Here is a 25,827-nt window from a genome sequence, read left to right as displayed (position 1 = left end):
CTGTAGCGAATGATTATGGAATAATATGGCCTTGGGGGGTGGGAGTTTCCTCCTAACTTGTAGTTAGAGGTTAGTTTCTACCCTCAAACATGAGAATTTAGGTCCTTTCTAGGTTGTATGAAAATCCTATGTAATGTCACCCTGGATGCTTTCATTAGACATTTATATGGATAAGACCATGTCTACGCTACAAAGTTTGGCTGACTCAAGTTACTTTGACATAAAGCTATTGTATATTGTATAGGCTCATATGTGTGCATATTTGGCTCTTTATGTCTGTACTGTGTGTACTCCATAAGGAGTGTTTGTGTTGATGCATAGTGCGGTGCATCATGGTTATGTATCCCAGGGTGCAACCTGCCACTTTTGGCATGTTTTGGCAATGCATGATGGGGCAGAAACGAGTTGTGCAGAGGTGACTGGAAACAAAGGGTGAAGTTCCCAGCATGCAACTGTCTCCATCTCATAATGTCATCCATATACCATAATTTTAGAGCCTTTAAAAATCCTGCAAACCCGTGCATCCCGTCTCGTTCTCCACCATCTCTGACAGAAGATGCACTGCTCTGCACAGTTGTCATGAGTGTTGCAAACACAGGATGCACAGTCTTCTGCTAGTGTATTTGCAGAGCTTCAAGAAGAACTGCATCAATGGGGAACATGATGATTTCATGGAGGACAGATTGCTGTGGGAAATAGTGAGAATCAATTGAGGGTTATTGGTAGCATTCACAGAGCAGCTGCAACTGGTGAAGCACTCTGGGCCTGAGAAATGAGCACTGACTGGTGGCATTGCCTCAGAATGCAGGTTTGGGACGAGAACAGTGACTGCAGAACTTTCGGATGTACAAGGCCACATTCCTGGATCTCTATGCCAACCTTACCCCAACCCTCCAGCTCATAGACACCAGAATGACAGCTGCACTGACCGTGGGGGAAATGAGTGATGACTGCACTGTGGAAACTTGCAACACCATATTGATTTCACACTCACTGGTAGCATTTTGGAGTTGGAAAATCCACTGGGCTATTGTCAGACAAATGTGGAGAGCCATTAATTGTCTCCTGTTATGCAGAACCATTACTCTTGGCAACATGCGCGACATAATGGATGGATTTTCAGCAGTGGAGTTCCCAAACTGCAATGGAGTGATAGTTAGTATGAATATCCCTATTTTGGCACCAGCCTGCCTTGCCCCAGAGTATTTCAGCAGAAAGGGCTACTTTTTCCATGGTTATGCAAGTGTTGGTGGATTACTGGGGGCGCTTCACTGACCTCAATCTTGGCTGGTAAAGGAAGGGCATGATGCTTGTCTCCTTAAGAACACAGGACTGTTCCGAAAGCTGCAAGCAGGGACTTTCTTTCATGGCTGGCGGATTACCATGGGTGATGTTGATGAGTAGTGATCCTGGGGGTCTCAGCCTATTCCTTGCTCCCATGGCTCATGAAGCAATGTACCAGCCACCTCACAGCAACAAGACAAAGATTCAGCTACATTTATAACTATTACACTGTGTTTCTGTGTTTGTTACACTATGAGTTCTGTCACACTATACAAGAACAAGTGGGTACTTTCAGTACTGCTAGACATTCTGCAGCATATATTATGAATTAATAAAAATGAATTATTTCTTGAGGAATAGAATTTTGAGTAACAGAACCAGCGCATAGAAAAATTTCTGCATTTTAAAAACAAATACATTAAAAACTTAATAAAATAATGGAACCGATCTAAACAAGGGGAAGGAACATTTATGTCCATTTTAGTTACACGTACAGGAATTGTGGCTCTCACAGGTCAGTGTATGTGAAGCTGTGGTTGTACTTACGGTCCCCTGGTATGGAGTGGTAGTGGTAGCCGCTGCTGCCATATGGAATGTTGAGGTGGATATATGGAGTTGCTGTACTGGAGTTGTCCATGGACTGCAAACGGAGGCAAGCCTGTGATTGTTGACGCTCTAGACCCACAAACGTCTGCAGCATCTTTATTTCCTGAAAGTGAAGCCCCATTATGTCCTGGTGCAACTCCCTCTGCTTTTCCTGGTGGGTCTCCTGAGTCTGTCTCTTGTCTGCTCTTTCCTTCTCCAGTCTGAAATACTCACCCTCCAGCCCAGTGCAGCACTGCTTTGCAGGATCTCGCTGAACATGTTATCTGGACTCGTCCTATTTTTTCTCCTTGTCTGGCTCAGGTGTTTCACAGGTGTGGAGGGGGAACTCCTCATAGCCATAACAGCAGCAGCTACAGATAAAACAGAGGTACCATTGTTAGTATAGTAACAATGAATAGCAAAAGTTAAGATTCAGAACTCCCTTCCTTTGCTTTTCTAAAGTTTTACATAAGACATGCTTTTTGACACTTCTGCTGCAGAGAGCTTTTGTGCTGTACCGCTCACACCACCACCCAGGGTGAGGATGGCCTTCAAGGGATGAGGAAAATGAGGAAGGTGTTTCTCAGTTGCATGAAATTGAGTATAGGGCTATGGTACTGAATGCTGGCACCATTTCCTACAAATGGTGGTGATTTTTAACTGTTATCCTGAGGGTAACAAAGGCAGAGAGATCACAGCTGCCCAGGTCTGTATGCTGCTAGCCTGTTAACTTTGGCAGGCACCATTGCAGTAATTGCTGACTGGCTTGGGGATGTGTCTTCATGTGTAGGAAGAAATAAGGCCGTCATCTCTAGAAACCTTGGGGAGAGGATTGCAGAGTACCTCCACGAACGTTTCAACCAATTCTCTCAGGAGGATTCAAAGGACATCCCTGTGTACATAAATAAACTGCTCCTCATCTAACTCTACCGGGGAATGAAAAGCAGATAACAATGCTGCCTCTTCGTTGTACCATTACTTCTAGTATGAGTAAATTAATGAAAAAGTTGATAACTGTGTATCAGTGTAATGGGAAATACATTTATACACTTACCTGAGGTTCCTTCCCCTGCATCAGGTTTGCCCATGATTGACTGCCAGGACTGACTCTCCAGTGGAGTCTCAAACAGGTCCTGGCTTGCAGCATAGCTGGACCCCCTGGTCAAATGACCCCTATCCTCATCCTTGCTGTTTGCACTGGGGTCTGTGGCTCAGGCTCCTCGGAAGTATCCATGGTGGTGGAGACTCCACCAAATATGGCATGCAGTTCTTTGTCAAAGTGGCAGGTCTGTGGCTTGGCATTGAATTGACCATTGGGTTCCCTGGCTGTCTTATATACCTGTCAGAGTTCCTTCACTTTGCAGCAGTGCTAATGATTTTTGTTGTATCCCTTCTCCTGCATCCCCATGCAATCTACTCATAGCTGTACACATTTCTGTGGCTGGCCTGTAACTGTGCCTGCATAGCCTCTTCTCCCCACTGATCCAATATCTCCTGTCAGCTATAGGCCAGAGCATGTCTGGAGCATGTAGCTGTCATGGTTGGTTGGGCAGCTGCATACAACAGAGCTGCTAAGTGTACTTGAATAGGTATTTAAAAAATTTGTCGGGTTTTAAATGAGGGAAGGGATCCAGTTGTCATCCCCCTGCGCAATGGCATTCACAATTGTGGCCAGAGCAGTCGGTGCTGGGAATTGTGGGACAGTTGCTGGAGGACTGTTAGGGTTGACATAGGTAATTCCATGTCTACACTCACACTACGTCAACCTCAGAACATCAACCATGGCCCTCTGTCATTCGGGAAGGTGGTTTTATTGGATCACAACAGGATAAGTACATTGATGGGAGACAAATTTAAATGTAGACACATGCACAGCTAGGTCAATGCAAGGCAGCTTACATCGACCTAACTTTGTAGTGTAATTCTTTTTCTGAAACTCAACAAGTCCTTGGCCTTGATAACCCGTGATTACAGTCAATTGCGTAGGCTACTTATTAGAGCTGGTTAAACATTCACTATATTGTTTTTCCAGTTTAAATTGTTTCTAAATTTGCAAAGTTTGGAGTGAAACAATTGTTTTTCAATTTTGAATGAAATATTTTATTTCAAATATTCAAATTTAAAATTTCAAATATTCATTTTCCACCATTTTTTGTCCTTCTAGCCAGTAAGTGCGCTAGAATGAATGATTTCCAGGATCTGTATGGCGTGGTTATCTGGTTTTTGTTTGGTTTGGTTTTTGTTTTCAAATCTCAACTTTTCAAAACTTCCCCAATTGTGGAAAATAAAGTTATTCTTCTATTTTCATTGTACAAATTTCTAACCATACAGAAACAAATATTTGGTAAAACTGGCCATGAAATTGATTGAAATTGACATGAATTTGGTATGACCCTATCCATGAGCTTTATCATCGCTCCTGACCCTCTATTACCTGCTCCTGTCTGTCTCCTTTTTGGCTATCCATTTCTAGTTTTTCATTTGTCTCTCTCCTAGCTGTGTTCTTGTTATCTGCCTGATCTGACGATTGCAGCACTTCACAAACATGTCCTCCTTTCTCCTTCTTGTTTGCCTTCTTATCTGCTGAAGGCACTCTGCTCGTGTGTAGAAGCTGGCCCTCAAGGGCAGATCTGCAGAAGCAAAAGAAACAATACACAGTCATTATTGTGTGTGCACTCAGGGTCTTAAATTATAAATGTTACATATACCTTTCTCACTTTCCCTTGGCAGGCATGCGGCACAGCCAAGCATTAAACATGGGGAGTTCGGCCCGGGGGGGAGGGGTGCAAGATGGGACAAGGGGTCTGCGTGGTTTCAGAAGGGGATCAGTACAAGTGCCTAAGGCAATATTATGAATACTGACAATGTTTTCCACAGGCAAGGGTAATCAAAACTGAAATCACACTATTGAGGGTAACCGAAGATACAAGGGTGCATCTCCAGCATGCATGCGGCTTCAGACCAGGTCCGTATGCTGCTTGCCTTTGTGCTGCTTTGCTTACTCCAGAAGTAATTGCAGATTGGTGCAGCAAAGTTTCCTATAACATGGGAAGAAATAAAGCAGCTCTGCCAATGAACCATTGGCAGAGGATTGGAGAGTATCTGTAGGAGTTTCCTAGAGATCTCTACGGAGGATTCCTTGGAGATCTCAGTGTGCATTAACCAACTTTTCTGCAGAGCCCCACTGCATAGCCGCACAAGGGAATGCGAAGCAGATGCAAACAGTATCTAGTGTTAATTTCGATCCCTTCTTCCATGTGCACCATGTAACAAAATAAAGGACATCTCTACCTCATGTGACTGTGCACTATCAAAAAACAAAGAGTATTTACCACTTCAGGCATGCCACTGCTGGGACAGGCTACGCCCTTCTGGATCCAAAAAGAGGTATTGACTCACCATGCCAACGGACGAGCCTGTTGCCTGTCTAACCTCCTCATCCACTACTTTGTCCTTGGGGTTGACTCCGCTGGCCACTGTCTCCATTCCCCCCAAAGTATCCATGGGGCTCTTGGCAGCAACCCCTCCTCTATCTCCAAGGGTGACGAGTAGCTCCTTGTAGAAATAGCATGTTTTCAGCGCCGCAACCTTGCCTTTTCGGCTTCCCTTACCTTCTGGTACGCCTGCCTCAGTTCCTTGATTTTAGCATGGCACTGCTGTGTGTCCCTTTTATCTCATCCATGCCACGAGCAATCTGCTTGTAGGCATCAAAGTTACTACCGCTGGATTGGAGCTGTGACTGCACAGCCTTCTCTCCCAACAGATCCAGCAACTTTGGTATACTCCAGGTGGGAGCGCGTTTGCTGCAGAAAGCCATCGTCGTCAGCTGGAAAGATGCAATGTGATCTGTTGGTGCTGAGCAAACAGGAAGTGGAATTTCAAATACTCTCAGAGTTTTAAAGGCGGCGGGGTGTATGCCTGTGTACCTGACTGCAGGGCAGCAGAGTAGAAAGTGCTTACCAGAGTGATCATGATGGGCATTGTGGGACACCTCCTGCAGGCGACTTAGAATGACGTAAGCAAGTGCAGTGTCTACACTGACACTGTGTGGCTCTAACTTTGTTGCAAAAAGCTCTATGCTGCTTGTCGAGGTGGTTTTATTATATCGGCATAACAGGAGAGTTAAATTGGTGCGAGGAGCATTGTTGTGTTTACACCTCCGCTGCTTTCTCAATGAAACCTGGCTTCTGTTGACAAAACTGTGTAATGTAGACAAGGCCTTAGAAACTTCAAACTACTACATAGAAAGGAGATGTTAGCAGTCATTTTACCTGCCATTTGATATCTAAATATTCAATTTTGTAAATTTGCATGTATGGCTCTTTTGTGGTGAAATAAGACTGTTTGTATAGCATCACTGATTTTCCTTTTTCTAATTTTTTTTAAAGATTGCTCGCCGGTAGATTAGTAATAAAAAGGGTTATTCCGTTTAATGGCTTTTGTCAACATAATTCCAATTATAAAGAATAAGTGGTGGGTGTAAGAACAAAACTATTTGATTTTTTGTTTATTTACGTTAGCCTGAGTAGAATGATCATGCACTTATGTAACACACATGCCACATTTGAGACCTTACATAAATATTAGATTTCAATACTATTTTTTAGGTGACAGCATATTCTGCTTGAATTGTTAAGTATGGTAATGAATCTTTCCTTCTTTTCAGACTATATGTGCTTTGATTTGCAATCGACCAATTATAAAGCCAGAGTACTTTGTGGAATGTATCAGAGCCATTCAATCCAAGCAGCAGTTGCCAAAACTGGAAAGGTAAATGGCATGTTTTCAGAACCACAAAGTTGCATTTAATAGGGCTTATATTTAATTTAATACTTACATTACTTGAGTGCTAGATTAATAATCTTTTCACATTTTTAGCACCTATTTTCTGAAGTTATACCATTATATTACATATAAATACTTATTTACTCCTAAAACGAGAAGCCCCGTAAGCTTGTCCTGTTTAGATGCAACTGCCATGTCTTATTCCATATGTAATAGTCTGTATTATTCAGCACCATAGGATATTCTGGCATCTACTTGTCGTAACAGATGTATTTATATGGCATATAACTACCCGATAAAAGAGCTAAACTAATTTATAATAGCACTGTTCTACTTATGTCTTCCAGAGTATAGAGAGGTTTTTATGTTTTTTTCTTAAAAGTCCTAATTCCAACTAATGTAAAGATGCTGTGATCAATTCAGTATTTTCTTGTAATTCACCTTCTTGCCCTGTACAAAGTGGAAAGAAGTAAAGTGTAGCACCGAAAAAAGTTTTGATTGCAATAATTTGAGTTGCAGCAAACTGCTTAATTTGAAACATTTTACATTCTGGTAATTTTCTTGCCTTGATCCCTGAGGAGTTAAAAACCTTAATGTATAAATGTGAGTTCTTAGTGTTCATTGGATACTTAGAGATGCTACTAGCTCTACCTAGGCTTCATTTTCATAGGTTGCCATAGAGATCTCTATGGTAATATAGTCAAAGCAGCATGTATACTCTTTTGGGAATAGATACATTAAAAATCTAATTTTCTTGTTTTAAAATAATTGTATAAAGCTTTTCTCAATATGAAAACTTATTCTTCCACTATTTTTTCAATTTGTAAGATTAGGTTCATTTTAAGCTTTGGTAATCAACAGAAATAACCCAAATATGTTCAGCTGCCTTTAATATCAAATTTTTGTGCTTTTGTCTGAAGTTAAAATAAGATTAATATGCCGCTAGGTCATGATCTTATGTGGAAGAATCACTTTTTATCTTGTGTAACCAGATGATGTGCCTGTGGAGTAACTCATTTTACAAGATAAACAGGGTGCGTACTATGGCTGTATCACATGAATGCACAATGCAAATTGCACTTAGTTCATGCCTGTGCATCTAAGATTGTCATTTGATCTTGTATATTTCACGTTGTTAGAAATTTAAGAACAGACAGTGTCAGACTAGAAAAGACTAATGGTCCATTTTAGTCTGCTCTCCTACCTCTCCCTTCAGCTAATATCAAATGCTTCAGATAAAAAGGATTATGCACTTGACAGCTTGTTTACACAAATTTTTCTGGAATAAAGTATGGTATGAATTTAAAGTGCTGTGGTTATTCTAGAACAGTTCCATATATGAATGCTCTTATAAACTTTTTCCTTGTTTAGCTTAATCTTAAAGTGAATGGGCAATAACTCTGAATCATGAAGATGGATAGATCTTGTAATTTTATGCTAGATAGTGTAACTATTACTAGATAGTGTACTTCTATTACTAATTTTTTAACTAAGATGTTTGCCGCATTAATAGTCTGTGACACTAAACATCATAAGTGGAAGGGGTGTTAGTTACCTGTGATATGCTCTGAAATTAAAGACAATATAAAACAAAGTCAAAACAATACATGGAAGTGGTTAGGATTTATGATATAAGAAAAATAAGGCATGCTGAGTTTTAACATACATATTGGAAGAAGATCCTTGAGAAGCCATCTTTCATTTTCTATAGTTAAGCCATCCTGTTTTCCCCTCGTATATTCTTTTAAATTTGTGAGTAGTGGACCCAAGATACCATCACTGGGAGGGCGGGGCTGGGGGGAGAGAAGGATTGGGGGTTTTCTTTGGTTGTCTAAAATAAATGGAGACTGTTTTAGATGTTGAAGGGCTGCTAGAAAGCCAGGAAGAGAGATTTAATTTTTGTTTTAATATGTTTGAAGTTAATCATTAATGTAATGTTTTAAAGAAAAATTGCTGTTAAATCAAACAAATCTCAATGGCGTATAGCATCACTGAAGAAGGATTACAGTAAGCTTATGTGAACTTGCAGTTTGTATGTAAGAACCGTATGTGTTGAAAATTGCTAAGAATACTTTGTCAGAGTAATACAAGTATTTCTGGAGCAGTAAACTTTTCAAAGTATTAATTCTGGACTGGTAGCCAGAGAAGAATTTATCACAGTAGTTACTGGCCATCACTATCTTTTTTAAATTTAATGGCACATCAAGCCCAGTCATTATTCAGAATAATTAATTCATTTCCTTTTAAGTTACAAAAGATTTAAAAACAAAGATACTTGATACCTGATAATTTTTCCTTCTCACGCCTACAGCTGAATAGCTATGAAAGCTTGAGAGAGCTAAATTATGACCAAGATACTGTAGTACCCTGACCTAGAGCAGAACTTTTCTTCTTTTTAAAAACAGTGGTGACAGACCTGCATGCCACAGAACTTCTAGGAGATCTGGTTGTGTCCAAGATCACTTAGGCCATGGCTGCACTTGCAGATGTAGAGCACTGTGAGTTAAACCAGCCTTTGGAGACCACAGCAGGAAAAGCGCTGCAGTGTGTTCACACTGTCAGCTGCAAGCGCACTGGTGTGGCCACATTTGTGGCACTTGCAGCAGCATTGGGAGCGGTGCATTATGGGTAGCTATCCCCCAGAGCACCTCTTCCCATTCTGGCGCTGTTGCTTGTGGTAAGGGGGTGCGGGGCATTCTGGATCCTGTCCCAAAGCCCCGTGATGCATCACTTCACATCCCAGCCATCCCTGTGTTTCCATCCACATTTGGCACCATCTTTCAATGTTTTTTGTAGTATGCGCTCTGTCTTCTCTTTCGGTCTGTGGGAATGGATCCCGAAATGCTGAGGAATATGCTGATGGGTCTCGCCAGCATGTCACGAATGGCAGTCGAGTTACTCCTTAAGCTACAAATTGACAGTGAGGGGTCCGACGTTGATGTCGACTCCCATTACGCTTGCGACATTAGATTGCTTGTAGCATTCACGGAAATCCTCACCACAGTGGAACGCTACTTTTGGACTTGGGAAACAAGCACTGACTGGTGGGATCACCTCATCATGCAAGTCTGGGACGATGAGCAGTGGCTGCAGAACTTTCGCATGAGAAAAAACACTTTCATGGGAATGTGTGCTGAGCTTGCCCCCACGCTGCGGTGCAAGGACACAAGATTGAGAGCTGCCCTGATGGTGGAGAAGCAGGTGGCTATTGCAGTCTGGAAGCTGGCAACTCCAGACAGCTACCAATCGGTTGCTAACCAGTTTGGAGTGGGAAAGTCGACTGTTGAAATTGTGTTGATGCAGGTTTGCAGGGCCATTAATCGCATCCTGCTCAGAAGAACCGTGACTCTGGGTAAGGTGCATGACATTGTGGCTTGCTTTGCAGAAATGGGTTTCCCTAACTGTGGAGGGACGATAGATGGGATGCATATTCTAATTCTGGCACCAGCCCACCTAGCCTCCAAGTACATAAATCGGAAGGGGTATTTCTCTATGGTTCTCCAGGCGCTTGTGGATCACCGTGGGTGTTTCATTGACATTATTGCAGGCTGGTCTGGAAAGGTGCATGACGCATACTTCTTTTGGAACACAGGCCTGTTCAGGAAGCTTCAAGCCAGGACTTTCTTCCCAGACCAGAAGATCACCATAGGGGAAGTCGAAATGCCCATTGTGATCCTTGGAGACCCCGCTTGCCCTTTAATGCCATGGCTCATGAAACCCTACACAGGGAGCCATGACAGCAGCAAGGAGTGGTTCAACAACACGCTGAGTCGGTGCAGAATAACTGTGTATAGGAATCTGGGCCTGGCCCATGACAACATCCCCACGGTTATATTGCGTGCTGTACCCTCCATAACATTTGTGAAGGGAAAGGTGAAAGATTCACTCAGGCATGGACCTTGGAGGTTCAACACCTGGAGGCTGAATTTGAACAGAAAGAGAGCAGGGCTATTAGAGGGGCCCAGCGCGGCGCTGCAAGGATTAGGGATGCTTTGACGGAGCAATTTGAGGCTGAAAGCCACCAGTGGTGCCCTGCACAGGAGTGAAGTGCAGTGGTTCCAATGTTAGTAGGAATCTGTTTGCTACATACGATACTCTGACTTGCGGTGCCTGTTTCTTTCCTGGGCTAAGATATCTTTTACTTAATGCAATAATAAAGAATGTTTTCAAAACCAAAAAATTCATTTATTGAAAAGAAACACAACTGCTTGGGAAACAGAAAGGGCAAGGGGGTGGGGAGAGGAATGGGAGAATCACAGGTTTGCGTATGTCCTGTTATTCACACTGAGCCTTCCTGGCTAGAGTGCTGTGCAATGAGTGCTGCACTTCAAGCTGGCTAAAATGCATGGTGATGGGGGTTCAGTGCAGTGGGTATGGGTCATAGTTTGCAGGGTTGAGTGGTGAAGCTACAGGTATTGGAGGCAGCTGGTGGCGATAAGAACCCAGATATTGGGGGAAGTGGGTTGGAGGTGACATGGGGGCACAAGGGAAAGAGTTTTGGGACAAGGGCTGTGGGGGGTGGGGGCGGTGGGGCCGAAGTGCTTTGCCTGCACTGCTACAAGCGCCTGAATCGAGTCTGCTTGGTGCTCCATGATGCTTAGCAGCCGCTCTGTGCCTTGATGCTGGTGATCTGCATTCTGCTGGCAGACCCTCCTTTCATTCTTCTGCCACTCCTGTGCTTTTTGATTTTCATTAAGGGATTGCTGCATTACTTCCTGCAGCATGTCCTCTTTGCTTCTACGTGGCCGCTTCCTGATTCTTTGGAGTCTTTTGGCTGTTGATAACAAGGATGCCTGGGATCTCAAGGTTGCATCTGTAAAGCCAAAATGCAACACTTAACAGAGGCAGCATTGTTCACACCAGACAGAGCAATGATTCGTCTGTACTAAAAGACAAACACAGTCTACACAATAGCAGAAATTGCCTGTCCCAAAGCGAGCGCACTAACCCCCAGGAGCCCCAAAATGGTGAGTAAGCGCAGGGGCAAGGGGGACTGATTGTTTCAGGGCTGTACTGTCCTCTGGGTTTCTGTGCCTTGGGGAGAGCCAACAGCTGCAGGGGGGCCCTGTACTGATCACTGTCCCCACATTTTCCACAGGATGAGTTTGTCCTGGAAGATACCTTGCTGCTGAGGGTGACCTGGGAAACGAGGGGAGGGTCTCCTACTACAATGTGGCTTCCACCCTGGCCCATATGCAGCTTGCCTGTGTGCAGCTATGGTCCCCCCGCCCATCACAGCACAGTGGCGCTGACATGTTAGCCTTACTGGGACAAGGACCACATTAGCTCTGCCAAGGAGCCTGCACAAGTGGATTGCCCAGCTTCTGCATGAGACCTTTGAAGAGATCAGTGAGGCTGATTACCGCAATGTGAGAGAGCACATCAACACCCTATTCCGCATCTAGGCATGCATGCAGCCCTAACCCTCCTTGCCACAAGAGCCTGCACCAAACAACTTCCTTCCCAAAATAAAAGCTGCTTACCGGGCACCTCCTCTGGTGTTTGGGGAAGAACAAGCACCGTCCGCTGTGACTGGCTACCTTCCTCCTAGCTTGAAAAGAGCTCCTGGCTGCATGCATCCAGGGATGCCGGGCTGTCTCCCTCCTCCTCAGCACCCTCACTCCTACTTACCTCTTCCTTCTCCTCCTGCCTTGTTGAACTGAGCTCTGCACTGTCAATGGTGGTCTTTGGAGTGGCGGTTGGGTTGCCCCCAGGTATTGCATTCAGCTTTTTGTAGAAACAGCAGGTTGTGGGGGCAGCACCGGAGTGGCTGTTTGCCTCGCGGACTTTGTCATAGGCATTCTGCAGCTCCTTCACTTTGACCCTGCACTGCAGTGCGTCCCGGTCATGGCCCCTTTGCATCATGTCCCTTGATATCTGCCCAAAGGTATTGTAATTCCTATGGCTGGAGCGCAGCTGGGACTGGACAGCTTCCTCCCTCCAAACACTGATGAGGTCCAGCACCTCGCCATTGCTCCATACTGGGGATCGCCTGGTGCGTGGAGGCATGGAAAGATTCACGGAGAGCACTCCACGCCTTGCTGAGCAAACAGGAGGGGATTTTCAAGATTTCCCAGAGAATTTAAAGGGTGGGTCTGATGCTTGGTTACCTGAGGACAGGGCAGTAGAGTTCAAAGTGATGACCAGAGTGGCTAGAACAGGCATTGTGGGACACTTCTGGAGGCCCATCAGAGCGCATTAATAGACCAGGGTGTCCACACTGGCACCACGGCGCTCCAGTCGGAGCGCAGCAAGCTTTATGCTTCTTGTTGAGGTGGATTACCAGGAGCGCTCTAGCCATGGAGTCCAGGTGCTCTACGTCCCTTGCCAGTGTGGACGTGTCATGAGTTAGAGCGCCCGGGGATGCTTTAATGCGCTCTAACTCACAAGTGTAGCCAAGCCCTTGGTTACTATGTGAGAGTAAGTCCATTGATAGTGTAAACTGTGATTAGTGTACGTTAATGGTACTCCATTATCTAGCTGTAAAGCTACTGTTAATGTGTGTTGCCAGTGCATATGCGTCTGAAAATCAGAGTGCATAATGACCAGTCTAAGTACAGATGTGCTAAAAGGTGACAATATAATTGAACGTTAAGTGCTCCCTAAAATAGAATTTGATGGATATTTTCTCTTCCTAAAATTTTGGTAACTGTTAAAGCCCCCCAGTGGAATTGAACTTCACTAAACATGATTGACACTGCAGTGTATCATTTAACTTTCAAAGAGATACCTATGCATCAAGCAGGATGAGACAGCTCATATAATAACCAGATCTATATTTAAAATAATTACAGTATCTGAGAATGAATGATCCTTAAGATGTAATTTTCAGGGAGCTATTATAAACTTACTTAGCAACTGCTTGTGTTAAATCTCCAAAAACTCCTTTTAATCTTCACAAATATCATATCTGTTTCCTTCCTACGCCTCAAAAAAGGTGGAGGAGGGGGATTTGGCTGTATATTTTAACTAATATTCTTAGGCAATGCCAAAGACCCTGTGGGAGAAACATTTTTCCATTGATCATTAGGAAAAATCATAATGTTCAGAAGCTTGAGTCTATCAGAAAGCCGGCATGAGTGAAATTACATCAGGTACTCCTGAGGGAATTCTGCTCTAAAAAATTAAAAATTCTGTGCACAATATTTTAAAATTCTGCAAACTTTATTTGTCAACAAATGTGGAGGCTCTGGGGGAGCACCTTGGAGTCATTTCCCCCTCCCCCCAGGGACATGGATTTGGTGTTGAGACTAAACTCTACCCTGACACAGTGCAAAGGCTGGGTCTCTCCTAGAAACACCCCGGGGCACTGCCCCTCTGTACCAGGTGTGGGCAGGCAGGCTCAGCCTGGCAGGAACCAAATGTGGAGGGACCCAGGTGGGAGTGAGAGGGTTCTGTGTGGGGCAATCTGGGTGTGGGTGGCTCAGTCAGGGGTCTGGGTGTATGGGGGATCTGGATGCAGCAGCAATGGGACTCAGCAGGGGGGTCCAAGTGAAGCTGGTTGGGGCTCAGCCGGGGAGGTCTGGGGGGAAATCAGCGGGGAGGGTCTGGGTGCTGGGGGAGTGGGGCATGCTGGATTGGGGGGTCCAGGTGCAGTTGGTTCGGGCTCTGTGGCATGGGGGCTCAGGTGAAGGGGGCTCATTGGGGTAGTCCTGATGCAGTGGGATGGGGCTCGTTGGGGTGGGGGTTCAAGTGTGGGGAGCTCAGCGAAGAGTGGTCTGGCTGCAGGGGTGGGGTGTGAGAGGTTCCCCAGTGGTGCCACCTGGAACTGGGGTACTGCTGAGCCCTCTGACCCCCGCCCCCCCAGCCTGGGCTCCCTCTCACACTGTGCTGTTGTGACAAGTTGTAAAGCCTTCCAAGCTTACACTTCCATCAGCATTCACACAGGTAGGGACACACCCAGCTGCAGTCACATGCAAGCTCTCTAACCACCAGCTTCCCAGCCAAGGACCCCAGGGCAGTACTGGCTTTCCCTGGTCATATCTGGCCAATATATGGGTTTAACACCCGGTCTGCCACTCCCTCAATGTGAAGAGGACTGTGCACACTTGTGGTAACCAAGCTAAGATTTTCCCCAGACACCTTAGTCAAACGCACTCTGGTTTGGATTAGAACATAAAATGAGTTTATTAACTACAAAAGGATAGATTTTTAAATGATTATAAGTGATAGCAAACAGATCAAAGCAGATTACCTAGTAATTAACAAAACTGCAAACTGAGCTTAACATACTAGATAGGTAGGATATGAAACAGGCCTGGCAGATTCTTAAGGCACAAGCTGCCTTGGCTTTGCAGCTTGGGTTTCCCAGGTTGCCATACACCGGTTAGAAATACCTTTAGCCTGGGACCATCACTTCCCCCTCAGGTGTTTCCAGGTGTCGCGTTGTAGGGAGAGTGAGGTCCTATTGTGATGTCATTTCCCCCTTTTATATTTTCTTCCAACTTGCTGGAAAGCTCTTTTGCTGTGACCTGGGTCAAAACCATTCCCATTGTGTGGTGCTATCTCTGAGAGAACAAGGAGTCCTTTTAGCATCTTTGAGACTAACAAATTTATTTGGGCATAAGCTTTCATGGGCTAGAACCCACTTCATCAGTGTTAGTCTCTAAGGTGCCACAAGGACTCCTCGTTGTTTTTGCTGATATAGACTAACACGGCTACCACTCTGAAACCGATCTCTGAGAGGTTTCTATTCTACACAGTTCCTGGGGTAATCCTTGTGCTTGTGTGCATTTCTGCAATAAGCCATTAACATGGTTTGGCCTTTTTACTGTTGTACCTGAAAGGCTACTTGTGGGTGTTTTCAACCTCACAACAGGTTTCAGTAACACATACATAGCCAAACTTCATAACTTCACATATGATGATAGCACATACAATCCAATGAGAGATTACTGTCTAGCAGATCAAGTCTTTTAGAATGATACCTAACAAGGCATACTTTGTATAAAACATATCGTAATTACATAACTGTGCTGAATATTGGGGTGCCAGGGTGTCGCATGGGGGTCCAGAGGCATGGGGAGTCGGTGGGGGAGCAGCTCCCATACAATAATCCCTTCCCCTATGGCTGAGGAGCAATGGGGGCAGGAAGTATGGGGATGTCTGCAGAGCTTTCTGCATCCAGCGGAGGTTTCTGAGAGTGGATCTGATCTGACCTTGGCTGCTCCTTTCAGGGGAAGAGCAAGTCCCATCTTCCCCAGCCAAGCTGGGACTAGCCGCTGAGCCTGGTAGAAGGTAGGAGCCACCAGCCGGGGCATATTCCCCCCACCCTCCACAGCAGTGATTTTCCTCTTCACCAGCTGCTCTGGGTGCTCAAAGCAACACCTTTGCAGTGCTGGGGAGGGGCATGTGACCACCCTTGCAGCGTCCCTTTGCTTCCCTGCCAGACAGTTATTTTTCTGTGGGGAAGCAAAGAAATCTTCAGGGAACATGGATTCTGCATGTGTGCAGTGGTGCAGAATTCCCCAGGAGTAATTCCGGCTAAAAGGGAAGGGGAAAACCCCAAAACTGACTTGTAATTAAAAATCCCAGTTCATTAGTCAACTCGTGTCTTACCTGAAGATGAAAATGAAAATTTGGCACCCACCTCACTTCCTTTGTAAATTCCAGTGACAGGAAAACAGAATAATACCCCCACCAAGTCCATTACTCTACTAAATTCTGTCTCTGTTCAGTTAGTTGTGTTCTATGCTACACTTGGCTAATATGTTCTGCAAACCTACTACTCCTGATTCATATCAATTCTAAACTCTCTTCTAATATGGGGCTCTCAAGAAGTGACATTTGAGTAGAATATAAGCCCAAATCTACTTCACCATGCTGTGCACTTGCATGTGTGGAATAACTTATTGATTACTCTGTGCTTTGTTCTGTCATTCTCTGATATGAGGCTCTGATGCTGCAAATACCTATGTTTTGGTGCTTAAACTGTAAGCATGTGAGTACTCATACTGAAGACAATGGACCACTTGTGCTTAAAGTTGAGCACAAGCTAAAATGTTTTCAGGATTAGGGCCTAAATTGTAAATTTTTGGGGGCAGTGTCTATCTGTACTAATATTCCACTCGACTCTGTAAAATAAATATTCTGAATCCGGTTTATCCATTAGGCCATTAGAAAATTGTTTTTCTGCTCTACATGTTAGTGTGAGAAGCATCTTTTATCACCAACCAGAACAAGGGAAATGGCCACTTCTTTGAGAAGTGTCCCTGTGGGTGCTCCGCTTTAGGTGAATCTGTGCCCCTGCGCTTGTAATCTGAGATTTTCAGTAGCAGTGCCTGGTTGCATCACACATGTGCTGTCCTGTGCCAACTCTGGCAGTTACATAGTGTTTTGCGACCTCTAAGCCCCCCTCGCCCAGTTCCTTCTCTACCACCCTCTGCTTGACATGGAGCATTTGGCAGCACCCTTGAGATTTATCTTAAGCCTAGCTTAATTTTGAATACAGATGCTTCCCGGGTTATGCAAACCCGATTTACGGAAATCCGCATTTACGGAAAAAGTTCCGTAAACTTTTTTGGGGGGGAGGCATAATTGTCAGAGATACGTTCCCGACTTATGCAAAATTTGACTTATGCAAGATGTTCCAGAAAGGAACGCTTGCGTAAGTCGGGGAGCGTCTGTACTAGTTAGTAGTTTAGTTTACTACCCTACCTCTTCCCTGTTTATTCTTAACATTTCTCGTAACTTAGGAATTTAAGTTTCAGTTATTAGGAGATCCCTTAAGCCTGGTCTACACTAGGCGTTTAAACCGGTTTTAGGAGCGTAAAACCGATTTAACGCCACAACCGTCCACACTAGGAGGCACCATATATCGATTTAAATGGCTCTTTAAACCGGTTTCTGTACTCCTCCCTAACGAGAGGAGTAACGCTAGTATCGGTATTAACATATCGGATTAGGGTTAGTGTGGACGCTGATCGACGGTATTGGCCTCCGGGAGCTATCCCACAGTGCAGCAGTGACCGCTCTGGACCGCAATCTGAACTCGGATGCAGTGGTCAGGTAGACAGGAAAAGCCCCGCGAACTTTTGAATATTTCCTGTTTGCCCAGCGTGGAGCTCCGATCAACACGGGTGGCGATGCAGTCCAAAATCAAAATAAAGAAAGAGCTCCAGCATGGACCATGCAGATGTGATCGCTGTAAGGGCAGGCAAATCCGTTCTATCAGCGCTCCGTTACAGAAGATGAAATTCAGAATCCTTTTTAAAAAATCTCCAGACAGACGCCATATCAGGGACTCAGCGCACTGCAGCGTGACAAGCGTAACGGAAAGCCAAAGAATCAAATGGACGCTCATGGACTGGAGGACTGAAGCTATCCCACAGTTCCTGCAGCCTCCGAAAAGTATTTGCATTCTTGGCTGAGCTCCAAATGCTTCTAGGGTCAAACACAGTGTCCGCGGTGGGTCAGGGCATAGCTTGGCAATCTACTCACCTCCCCCCACCACCCCCAGAAGCGAAAGGGAAAACAATCCTCTGACTCTTTTACATGTCACCCTATCTTTACTGAATGCTGCAGATACACACGATGCTGCAGCCGTCAACACCAACATCCTCACTCCCCCCCTGCCATGGGTGGCTGATGGTACAAAAGGACTGGTAACCGTCCTCGTCATCAGCCTATTGGCACATGGGGCAGTAACCATGCTGACTAGCATCCGTCAGGTCGATCAAGGGCGCCTGTCCCTAATTTTTTCTGGTGGATGGTGCAGTATGGCTGGTAACCATCGTCATCATAGCAACAGGGGGCTGAGCTCCATCAGCCCCCACCCTTCATGTGTAAAGAACAGATTCAGTTGCCCCTGGTCTAGCAGAGGGATGCTGGGCTTCTCTCCTACACACTGCTTAATGTACTGTATGGACTATCATAGCAGCTGGAGGCTGCCTTCCACTCATTTCTCACTAACAAGTCACCATGTCTTTTTATTCCTGCATTCTTTATTACTTCATCACACAAGTGGGGGGACAATGCTACGGTAGCCCAGAAAGGCTGGGGGAAGAACGGAATCAACAGGTGGGGTTGTTACAGGAGCACCCCTGTGAATAGCATACAGATCATAGTTTCTGCAGGATCTGACACAGAGCAGCTGTGCTCTCTGGTTCTATGATACAGTGGTTATCTAGTACACTTGCCTATATTCTAGGCAGGACTGATTCTATTTTTAGATACCAAAAAGGAGGGATTGACTCAGGGAGTCATTCCCAATTTTGGCTTTTGCGCCCCTGGCTAAGAGCAGCCAGGGGCCCTTATGACAGCAGCAAATGGTACAAAAGGACTGGTAGCCATGATCATCTTAGTTCCAATTTATGGAAGGGTTTGGATGGTGCAGTATGACTGGTAACCATCTCTGCTGTCATGCAAAAGCAAAAGCATGCTTCTGTGTAGCGCTGCTGAATCGCCTCTGTGAGCGGCATCTAGTACACATACGGTGAGAGTCACAAAAGGCAAAACAAGCTCCATGATTGCCATGCTATGGCATCTGCCAGGGCAATCCAGGGGAAAAAGGCGCGAAATGCTTGTCTGCCGTTGCTTTCCCAGAGGAAGGAGTGACTAACGACATTTACCCAGAACCACCTGCGACAATGATTTTTGCCCCATCAGGCACTGGGATCTCAACCCGGAAGTTCCAAGGGGTGGGGGAGGCTGCGGGAACTATGGGATAGCTAGGGAATAGCTACCCACAGTGCAACGCTCCAGAAGCCGACGCTAGCCTCGGACCGCGGATGCACACCACCGAATTAATGAGCTTAGTGTGGCCGCGCGCAATTGATTTTATAAAATCTGTTTTACAAAACCGGTTTATGCAAATTCGGAATAGTCCCGTAGTGTAGACGTAGCCACAGTATAGTATGTTACCGTCCCTTTGGGGAGAAACGCTATTCTAAGGGGCATTCCCAGCTCCCTGGGTTTTAAACATTGCCGGTCCACAATCCTGGTGTCTGACGGGCACTCACAGTGTGTCCACTGTCTTGACAGTACACACACATCACAAAAGTGCTCCCACTGCCACAATCTCAAGGCCCATGCCAGGAAAGCAAAACAAAGAGAAGGTTATGTGTAGTAACTGAGGTTCTTTGAGATGGGTGTCTACATGGGTGCTCCACTTTAGGTGAATCTGCGCCCCTGCCCTTTTAATTAGATAGCATACAGATAGCATAATCAGAACCAGCAAATCATAACCTTTTCATAGACACCTTACTTGACCTCCTTTGTACATGATTTGGTGCAACTATAGGACCTTGGTTGCAACAATGATCTATATGGTCACAGTTCATGTCAATAATGTCACACCAACAAAAGTCAACATTCAGACCTGTGCAGAGATTGAAGTTCAGCGGGGTCTATCTCGACTCTCTGGAATCTATAGCCTGTCTGCCCCGGCACAGATTTACCACTAGTCAACCTAATTGCTATAATGCAAGCCATCACATAGATATTGGCCAGGACCTGCCTCTGACTATGAGGCCGTATGTCAGCAAACACATTTGTTGTCAAGCATGCCAGACTACACATGATGCCTGCCAGGCTGGCTCAGGACAGTATATACACCCCCCCCACACACACACACACACACAAGCCTCTTACAATGCCAAGCAAAGTAAAAAACTGTCTACACTGGTGGCCTCAATCACACAATATCTGTACAGGAGTTCCCTTTGCATGCCCCCACCCCTCCCTCGATGATACTTGCAACAGATGCTGCTCTGCTAGGTTGGGGGGCACACTTGAGCAGTCATATGATCAAAGGGTGTTGGCCTCCATTGGAAACAACATTACACATAAATCTACTTGAGCTGCGGGTAGTATGCAATGCATGCTCACGCTTCCTACCCAGGATCAGAGACAAAGCCATAAAGGTGCTGATGGACAGCCACACTTGTATGTTTATATAAAGTGCCAAGGAAGGGCATGGTCACACTTCCTATGCACAGAAGCGATGCAGTGTATTGGTGCATCTGCCATAACATCGACATCTCAGCCTCCTACCTACCAGAATGCCAAAACACCATAGCAGATGCGCTAAGCAGAACCTTTTCTCAAGACCATGAGGGGGAAATGAACACCAAGGTACTGCTGAACATATTCAGATGCTGGGGGTTCCCAACTATAGACCTCTTTGCAACAAACCAAAACTCCAAGAGCCCATATTTCTGCTCCAGAGCAGGACTAGGACTTGTTCTCTTGGTGATGCCTGCCTTCGCACATGGGATACACATCTACTGTATGCATTTCTCCCAATCCTTCTAGCCAGGATCATACACATGGTAAGGACCGACAACTCCAGAGTCATCTTGATAGCTCCCCATAGTCCAGACACGTGGTTTCCTTACCTCCTGAAGATCACTTTGTGCCCACCACGCACTCCACTTCTACCTCATCTCCTGTCTCAGAATGCAGGCAGGTCTACCACCTGAACCTAGCAAGACTCCACCTGAAGGCATGGCTACTCCATGGTTCCAAGACTGTGAAATGACCTAATCAGAGGAAGTAAGGGACTTTCTTTTAAATAGCAGAAGATCTACTACACAATATACCTACCTTCACAAATGGAAAAGATTTCATACATGGTGTCAGAATAGTCGAACAATGGCAACTACCTTTCCTCTACTTATGGTATTGGATTACATGTTGGAATTCAAGAAATCAGGTCTTTCATTGAGTTGGGTCAGCGTATACCTTGTGGCAATCATGGCATTCCACCACCAAGAAGACGAGTTCTCGATCTTCACCCACGCTACCACCAAAGGTTTCCTCAATGGTCTCTGCCACCTCTACCCTGAAGTACGAGCCCCCCACTCCATCATGGAACCTCACTCTGGTGCTGCGATGCCTTATGGGGCCCCCTTTTGAACCACTGGTGATAGGCTCACTTCTTCACCTCTCCATGCCTTCCTTGTCATTATCACATCTGCCCGAAGAGTGGGAGAACTGGGACCCTCATCCCTCATACACAATATTTTTCACAAACTTACCCTATGACCACACCCCAGGTTTCTGCCTAAAATAGTTTAGTCATTCCATTTGAATCAACCCATCCATCTCCCATCGTTCTTCCCAAAACCTCATGGGAACAAACAAGAAGCAATGCTTCATACCCTGGATGTCCAAAGGACTCTAGCATTTTACATTGAAAGGACAGAGTCTTTTAGAAAGTCACCAAAGTTCTCTCTCTCTATCATGGAACTATCTAAGGGAGGCACCATATCCAAAGGCTGTCAAAATGGATCTCTGGCTGCACTGGCTTTTGCTATCGCCATCTTTTTAATAATTGGAGATATACCAATCTCCTAGAACTGGAAGGGACCTTGAAAGGTCATCGAGTCCAGCCCCCTGCCTTCACTAGCAGAACCAATTTTTGCCCCAGATCCCTAAGTGGCCTCCTCAAGGATTGAACTCACAACCCTGGGTTTAGCAGGCCAACGCTCAAACCAGTGAGCTATCGTTCCCCCCTAAATACAAACTCCACTGCAGACCCACACACATTCCACCAGAGCTTTCTCTACATTGATAGCCTTCCTCAACAATGTGCCCATTATGGACATCTGCAGAGTAGCAACTTGGGCCTCTGCCCATACATTCACACAGAACTATGTGGTATAGCTGGATGTGACATCAGACGCTATACTGGGACTTGTGATTTTATCGTCCACCCAGACTGCAACTCCAAAGCCCCTCCATTCCAGAGAGGGGCACTGCTCTACAGTTACCAAAAGTGGAGCACCACATGGACACTCTTTGAAAAAGAGACGGTTACTCACGCTGTGCAGTAACTGAGGTTCTTTGAGATGGTTGTCCCTGTGGGTGCTCCACTACCCACCTTCCTCCCCTGTACTTCAGAGTTTTTATGCTAGAAACCGTGGTAGAGAAGTGAGGGTTCGTCGCACAGTGCTATGTAACTGCCAGAGGTGGCACGAGATGGAGACCCAACCAGGCGCTGCTACTAAAAATCTCCGATTACAAGGACAGGGGCGCAGGTTCACCTAGAGTGGAGCACCCACGTGGACACCCATCTCAAAGAACCTCAGTTACTACACAGGGTGGATAACTTTCTCTTTGTTTTGCTTAATGAAAAAGTGTGTGTGCGTGCGCGCATGCACATATTGCTATTTAAAGATATGTAGCACACTCAGTTTTAGTACATGTTTTTCATCTCTTCTAATACATGTACCTTATCCCTGTTTAGAAGGACCACTTGTAGTAGTGAGTAGGTTGTGCAGGGATCCTTGAGACATGGGCTTCTGCTGAGATTGCCAATAAGGTATCTGTCATGATGATGGTTTTTATGATGTGGTTATCATTTTAGTGGAACTGGCACTTAGACCACCAAGTCATTACTGATGGTAATGACTCTGGGTCACACTTGACCTGTGCCAGATTTAGGTAAGGATTATCAAAGGAGCCTGAGAGAGAGAAAGATGCCCAACTCCATTGAATTTGAAAATCTCTGCCTCAAATCACTGATCCAGAAATGAGGCTCCATATACTGTTATAAATCCTTTGAAAGATCCAGTCCTTCCTTTCCCCATTTTATAAGTAGTTATAACAGCAGTAAAGAATTACAATATGTTTTGATGCCCTGCCTTCAAAGATTTCTTTTGAAATAAACAAAGTAGAAATAAATTGCAGTAAAAGCTGCATAAAACATAAATCTGAATTTTATAACTTTGTTTCCCCCCTCATTGTAGTTTTTATCCTCCAGTTGATGAGCCTGCTATTGGCCCTGAAAAATTGGATCTGTCTATGCGTCATGAAAGAAAAATTATCTTCAGAGGCAAAACCTTTCTGTTCCTAAGTGCTAAACAGGTAACTGGTCTCTGGGTTGCAAAGATGTAAAGACAATGTTGATCAAAGTATTTAAAAGATACTTTGAAACAGAAAACATATGAAATTAGTTTTGTTTGTAAAAATGCACCAATTAGAATTCAAAGGTAACACCTTGTATGTTGATAGTGTATTGAAACTGCACTCGTTCAGAAGGTAAGTAATAGGGAGTGAAACTTTTATGGGGGCCTGCCACAGATGTTCAAGCATCTGTGGAACCTGATCTTGATTTGGAGACATTGTCTTAACCCATCAACAGAAATTGGACCGCAGCCCTTCAATCTGTGTCTTTTACTCACTTTCATTTAAAACATTGTCATCTCCCTTCACCTACAGAAACTGTCCACGAATGTCTGATTCCAATTGACATGCTCTGAAAGTCCACAATCCTTTGAGTATAGAAAAACAATTGTGCTCATGCAGTTTTATATCAAGCTTATCGGCTGTGAACTATCCTAAAACTATAGCAACTTTGCCCATATAAACTCCTGGACAGTCTCTGTTTAAAGAAAGGGATCTCTGCTTGCAGAAGCCTGGATAAAGCCCTACATTTTGTAACAGTTTTAGTTGAATACACACACAGCTAAAATCTGTAAATGAAGAGTAGGGTTAACCTATTCCATTTAGGTTGGTCACTAAAAATGCCTTCTGTTGGGTGCGAAAAACTAATTTTTTGGTCTTGGATCACAAAACTGGGTGAGTGGGTTTAAAGGCTATCTTAGTTGCTCCCAGATGTTGCCTACCTGTGCTATTGTATATGTGTGCCTCTTCCTTTTTTATACAAATGAGAAATATAAATGTTCATGGCACTTTACAGACATAAGACCCTGCCTCTTCCCTCAGGATCTTCGAGTCAGAGGCCCAAGTCCTGCAAAGGAATCTGCAAGTGCAGATCATTATCCCATGTGGATTCCCACTGAAATAACTGAATTCTGCACAGGAAAGAAAAGTCTGCATTGTCAGAACTCTTTACAGGATCAGGGCCCAGTTTGAGACAAGGTCTAATGAGAGAAATACTGATGAATACATGATGGCAACTGGAAGGGAGGTGGGGAGGAATCAGAAAACTTGCAATGGTCTCTTTTGATATTGCCTTTCTGATGCCAAACATACTTAATGGAGATTTGAATAATCATTTGCACTGGTAGTATAAGCTGGTGTATGTAAGCACATTACTCCTGGGGGAATTCTGCGCTACTCGCAATGCAGAATTTTGCAGAAATTAACATGCATGCAGAGTTTCTTTTCCCCCACAGAAATGGGCTGCGGTGTTGCTGGCCGCCATTGGGGGCTGCTGGACCCAGCAGAGCCCAGCTCGCACACACAAGACATGTCGAGGGAAGGGGAAGGGAGCTAAAGAGTTCCTGGCAGCTGCAGGTCCCAGCATGCCCTAAGGGAAGGAGACGGCAGTGTGCAGGAAACTCCATGCAAGCCTGGGACCAAGCATCAGGCTGTTTCTCCCTCTGGATCCCTGGGATGGGAGGGCAACAACTGGGGTGGGGGTGGGAGGGACGTTTGGGTGTGTTGGCTGGAGGGGGAGGAAGGGGTTGGCTGCGCTCTGGGAGGAAGGGGTTGTGGGTGTCTGGGCTCCCGGCTGGGCTCAGAGGGATGGGTGGGGGTGGGCGGGGCAGAGAAATAGGAACTGTGTTGTCATAGGGGTTTCTTTAACTCTCTACTCCTGGGGAAAATGTTGTGTGTGTCTGTTTATTATTACAAACATACTTGGTGACGGGTATTTTGAAATAAATTACCAAAATGATAGAAACTGGAGTGAGTATGTAGTGACAAAATTTACAGAATTTTGCAGAATTTTAAAATGTGTGCAGAATTTTTAATTTTTTTGATACAGAATACCCCCAGGAGTAGCACATGTGCATTTTACTTAGAGCTGGCTGAAATTCAGGATTTCCAATTTGCGAGAAATTGCAAACTTTGAAACTTGGTTTTGTTCTCTCACTAACAGAAGATCCAGAATAAAATTAATTTTGGGAACGCTGTCACATGGTGTTTCTGAAACATAGTATGTTCCCTAGGATCTGTCAGCTGCTGACTGAAACTTTCTTGACAGTTGCAGCACTGCTGTTGGGTACTATTCCTAGCAGTGGTGAAACTGACAGGAGTGTCCATTTCAGTCAGTAGCTGCCAGGTCTCCCAGAGTATGTCTACAGGGGGATAAGAACCTTGCAGCTGACCTGGGTCAGCTGGCTTGGGCTTGGGCTCTGGGGCAAAAAAATTGCTGTGTAGATGTTGGCAGCCCAAACCTAAATGTTTACACATCAATTTTTAGCCCCATGAGCCTGAGTCAGATGACCTGGGCAGCTTCAGTTGTGCCATGGGTATCTTATC

The 25,827-nt window shown here is 45.0% G+C and overlaps 1 protein-coding gene across 1 annotated transcript in view; it reads left to right on the top strand.

Annotated features, from left to right (window-relative positions):
- Positions 1-25,827, top strand: part of NBN (nibrin) — a 54,896-nt gene that overhangs the window by 6,947 nt on the left and 22,122 nt on the right. The window contains exons 5-6 of the mRNA XM_039522317.1: positions 6,536-6,639; positions 23,346-23,463. Coding sequence (XP_039378251.1) covers positions 6,536-6,639; positions 23,346-23,463 — 222 coding nt within the window. The remainder of the gene's footprint in view (positions 1-6,535; positions 6,640-23,345; positions 23,464-25,827) is intronic.

Source organism: Mauremys reevesii, linkage group 2 (genome assembly GCF_016161935.1).
Source record: "Mauremys reevesii isolate NIE-2019 linkage group 2, ASM1616193v1, whole genome shotgun sequence".
Lineage (NCBI taxonomy): Eukaryota > Metazoa > Chordata > Testudines > Geoemydidae > Mauremys > Mauremys reevesii.
This window is presented reverse-complemented; position numbering and strand designations above follow the sequence as displayed.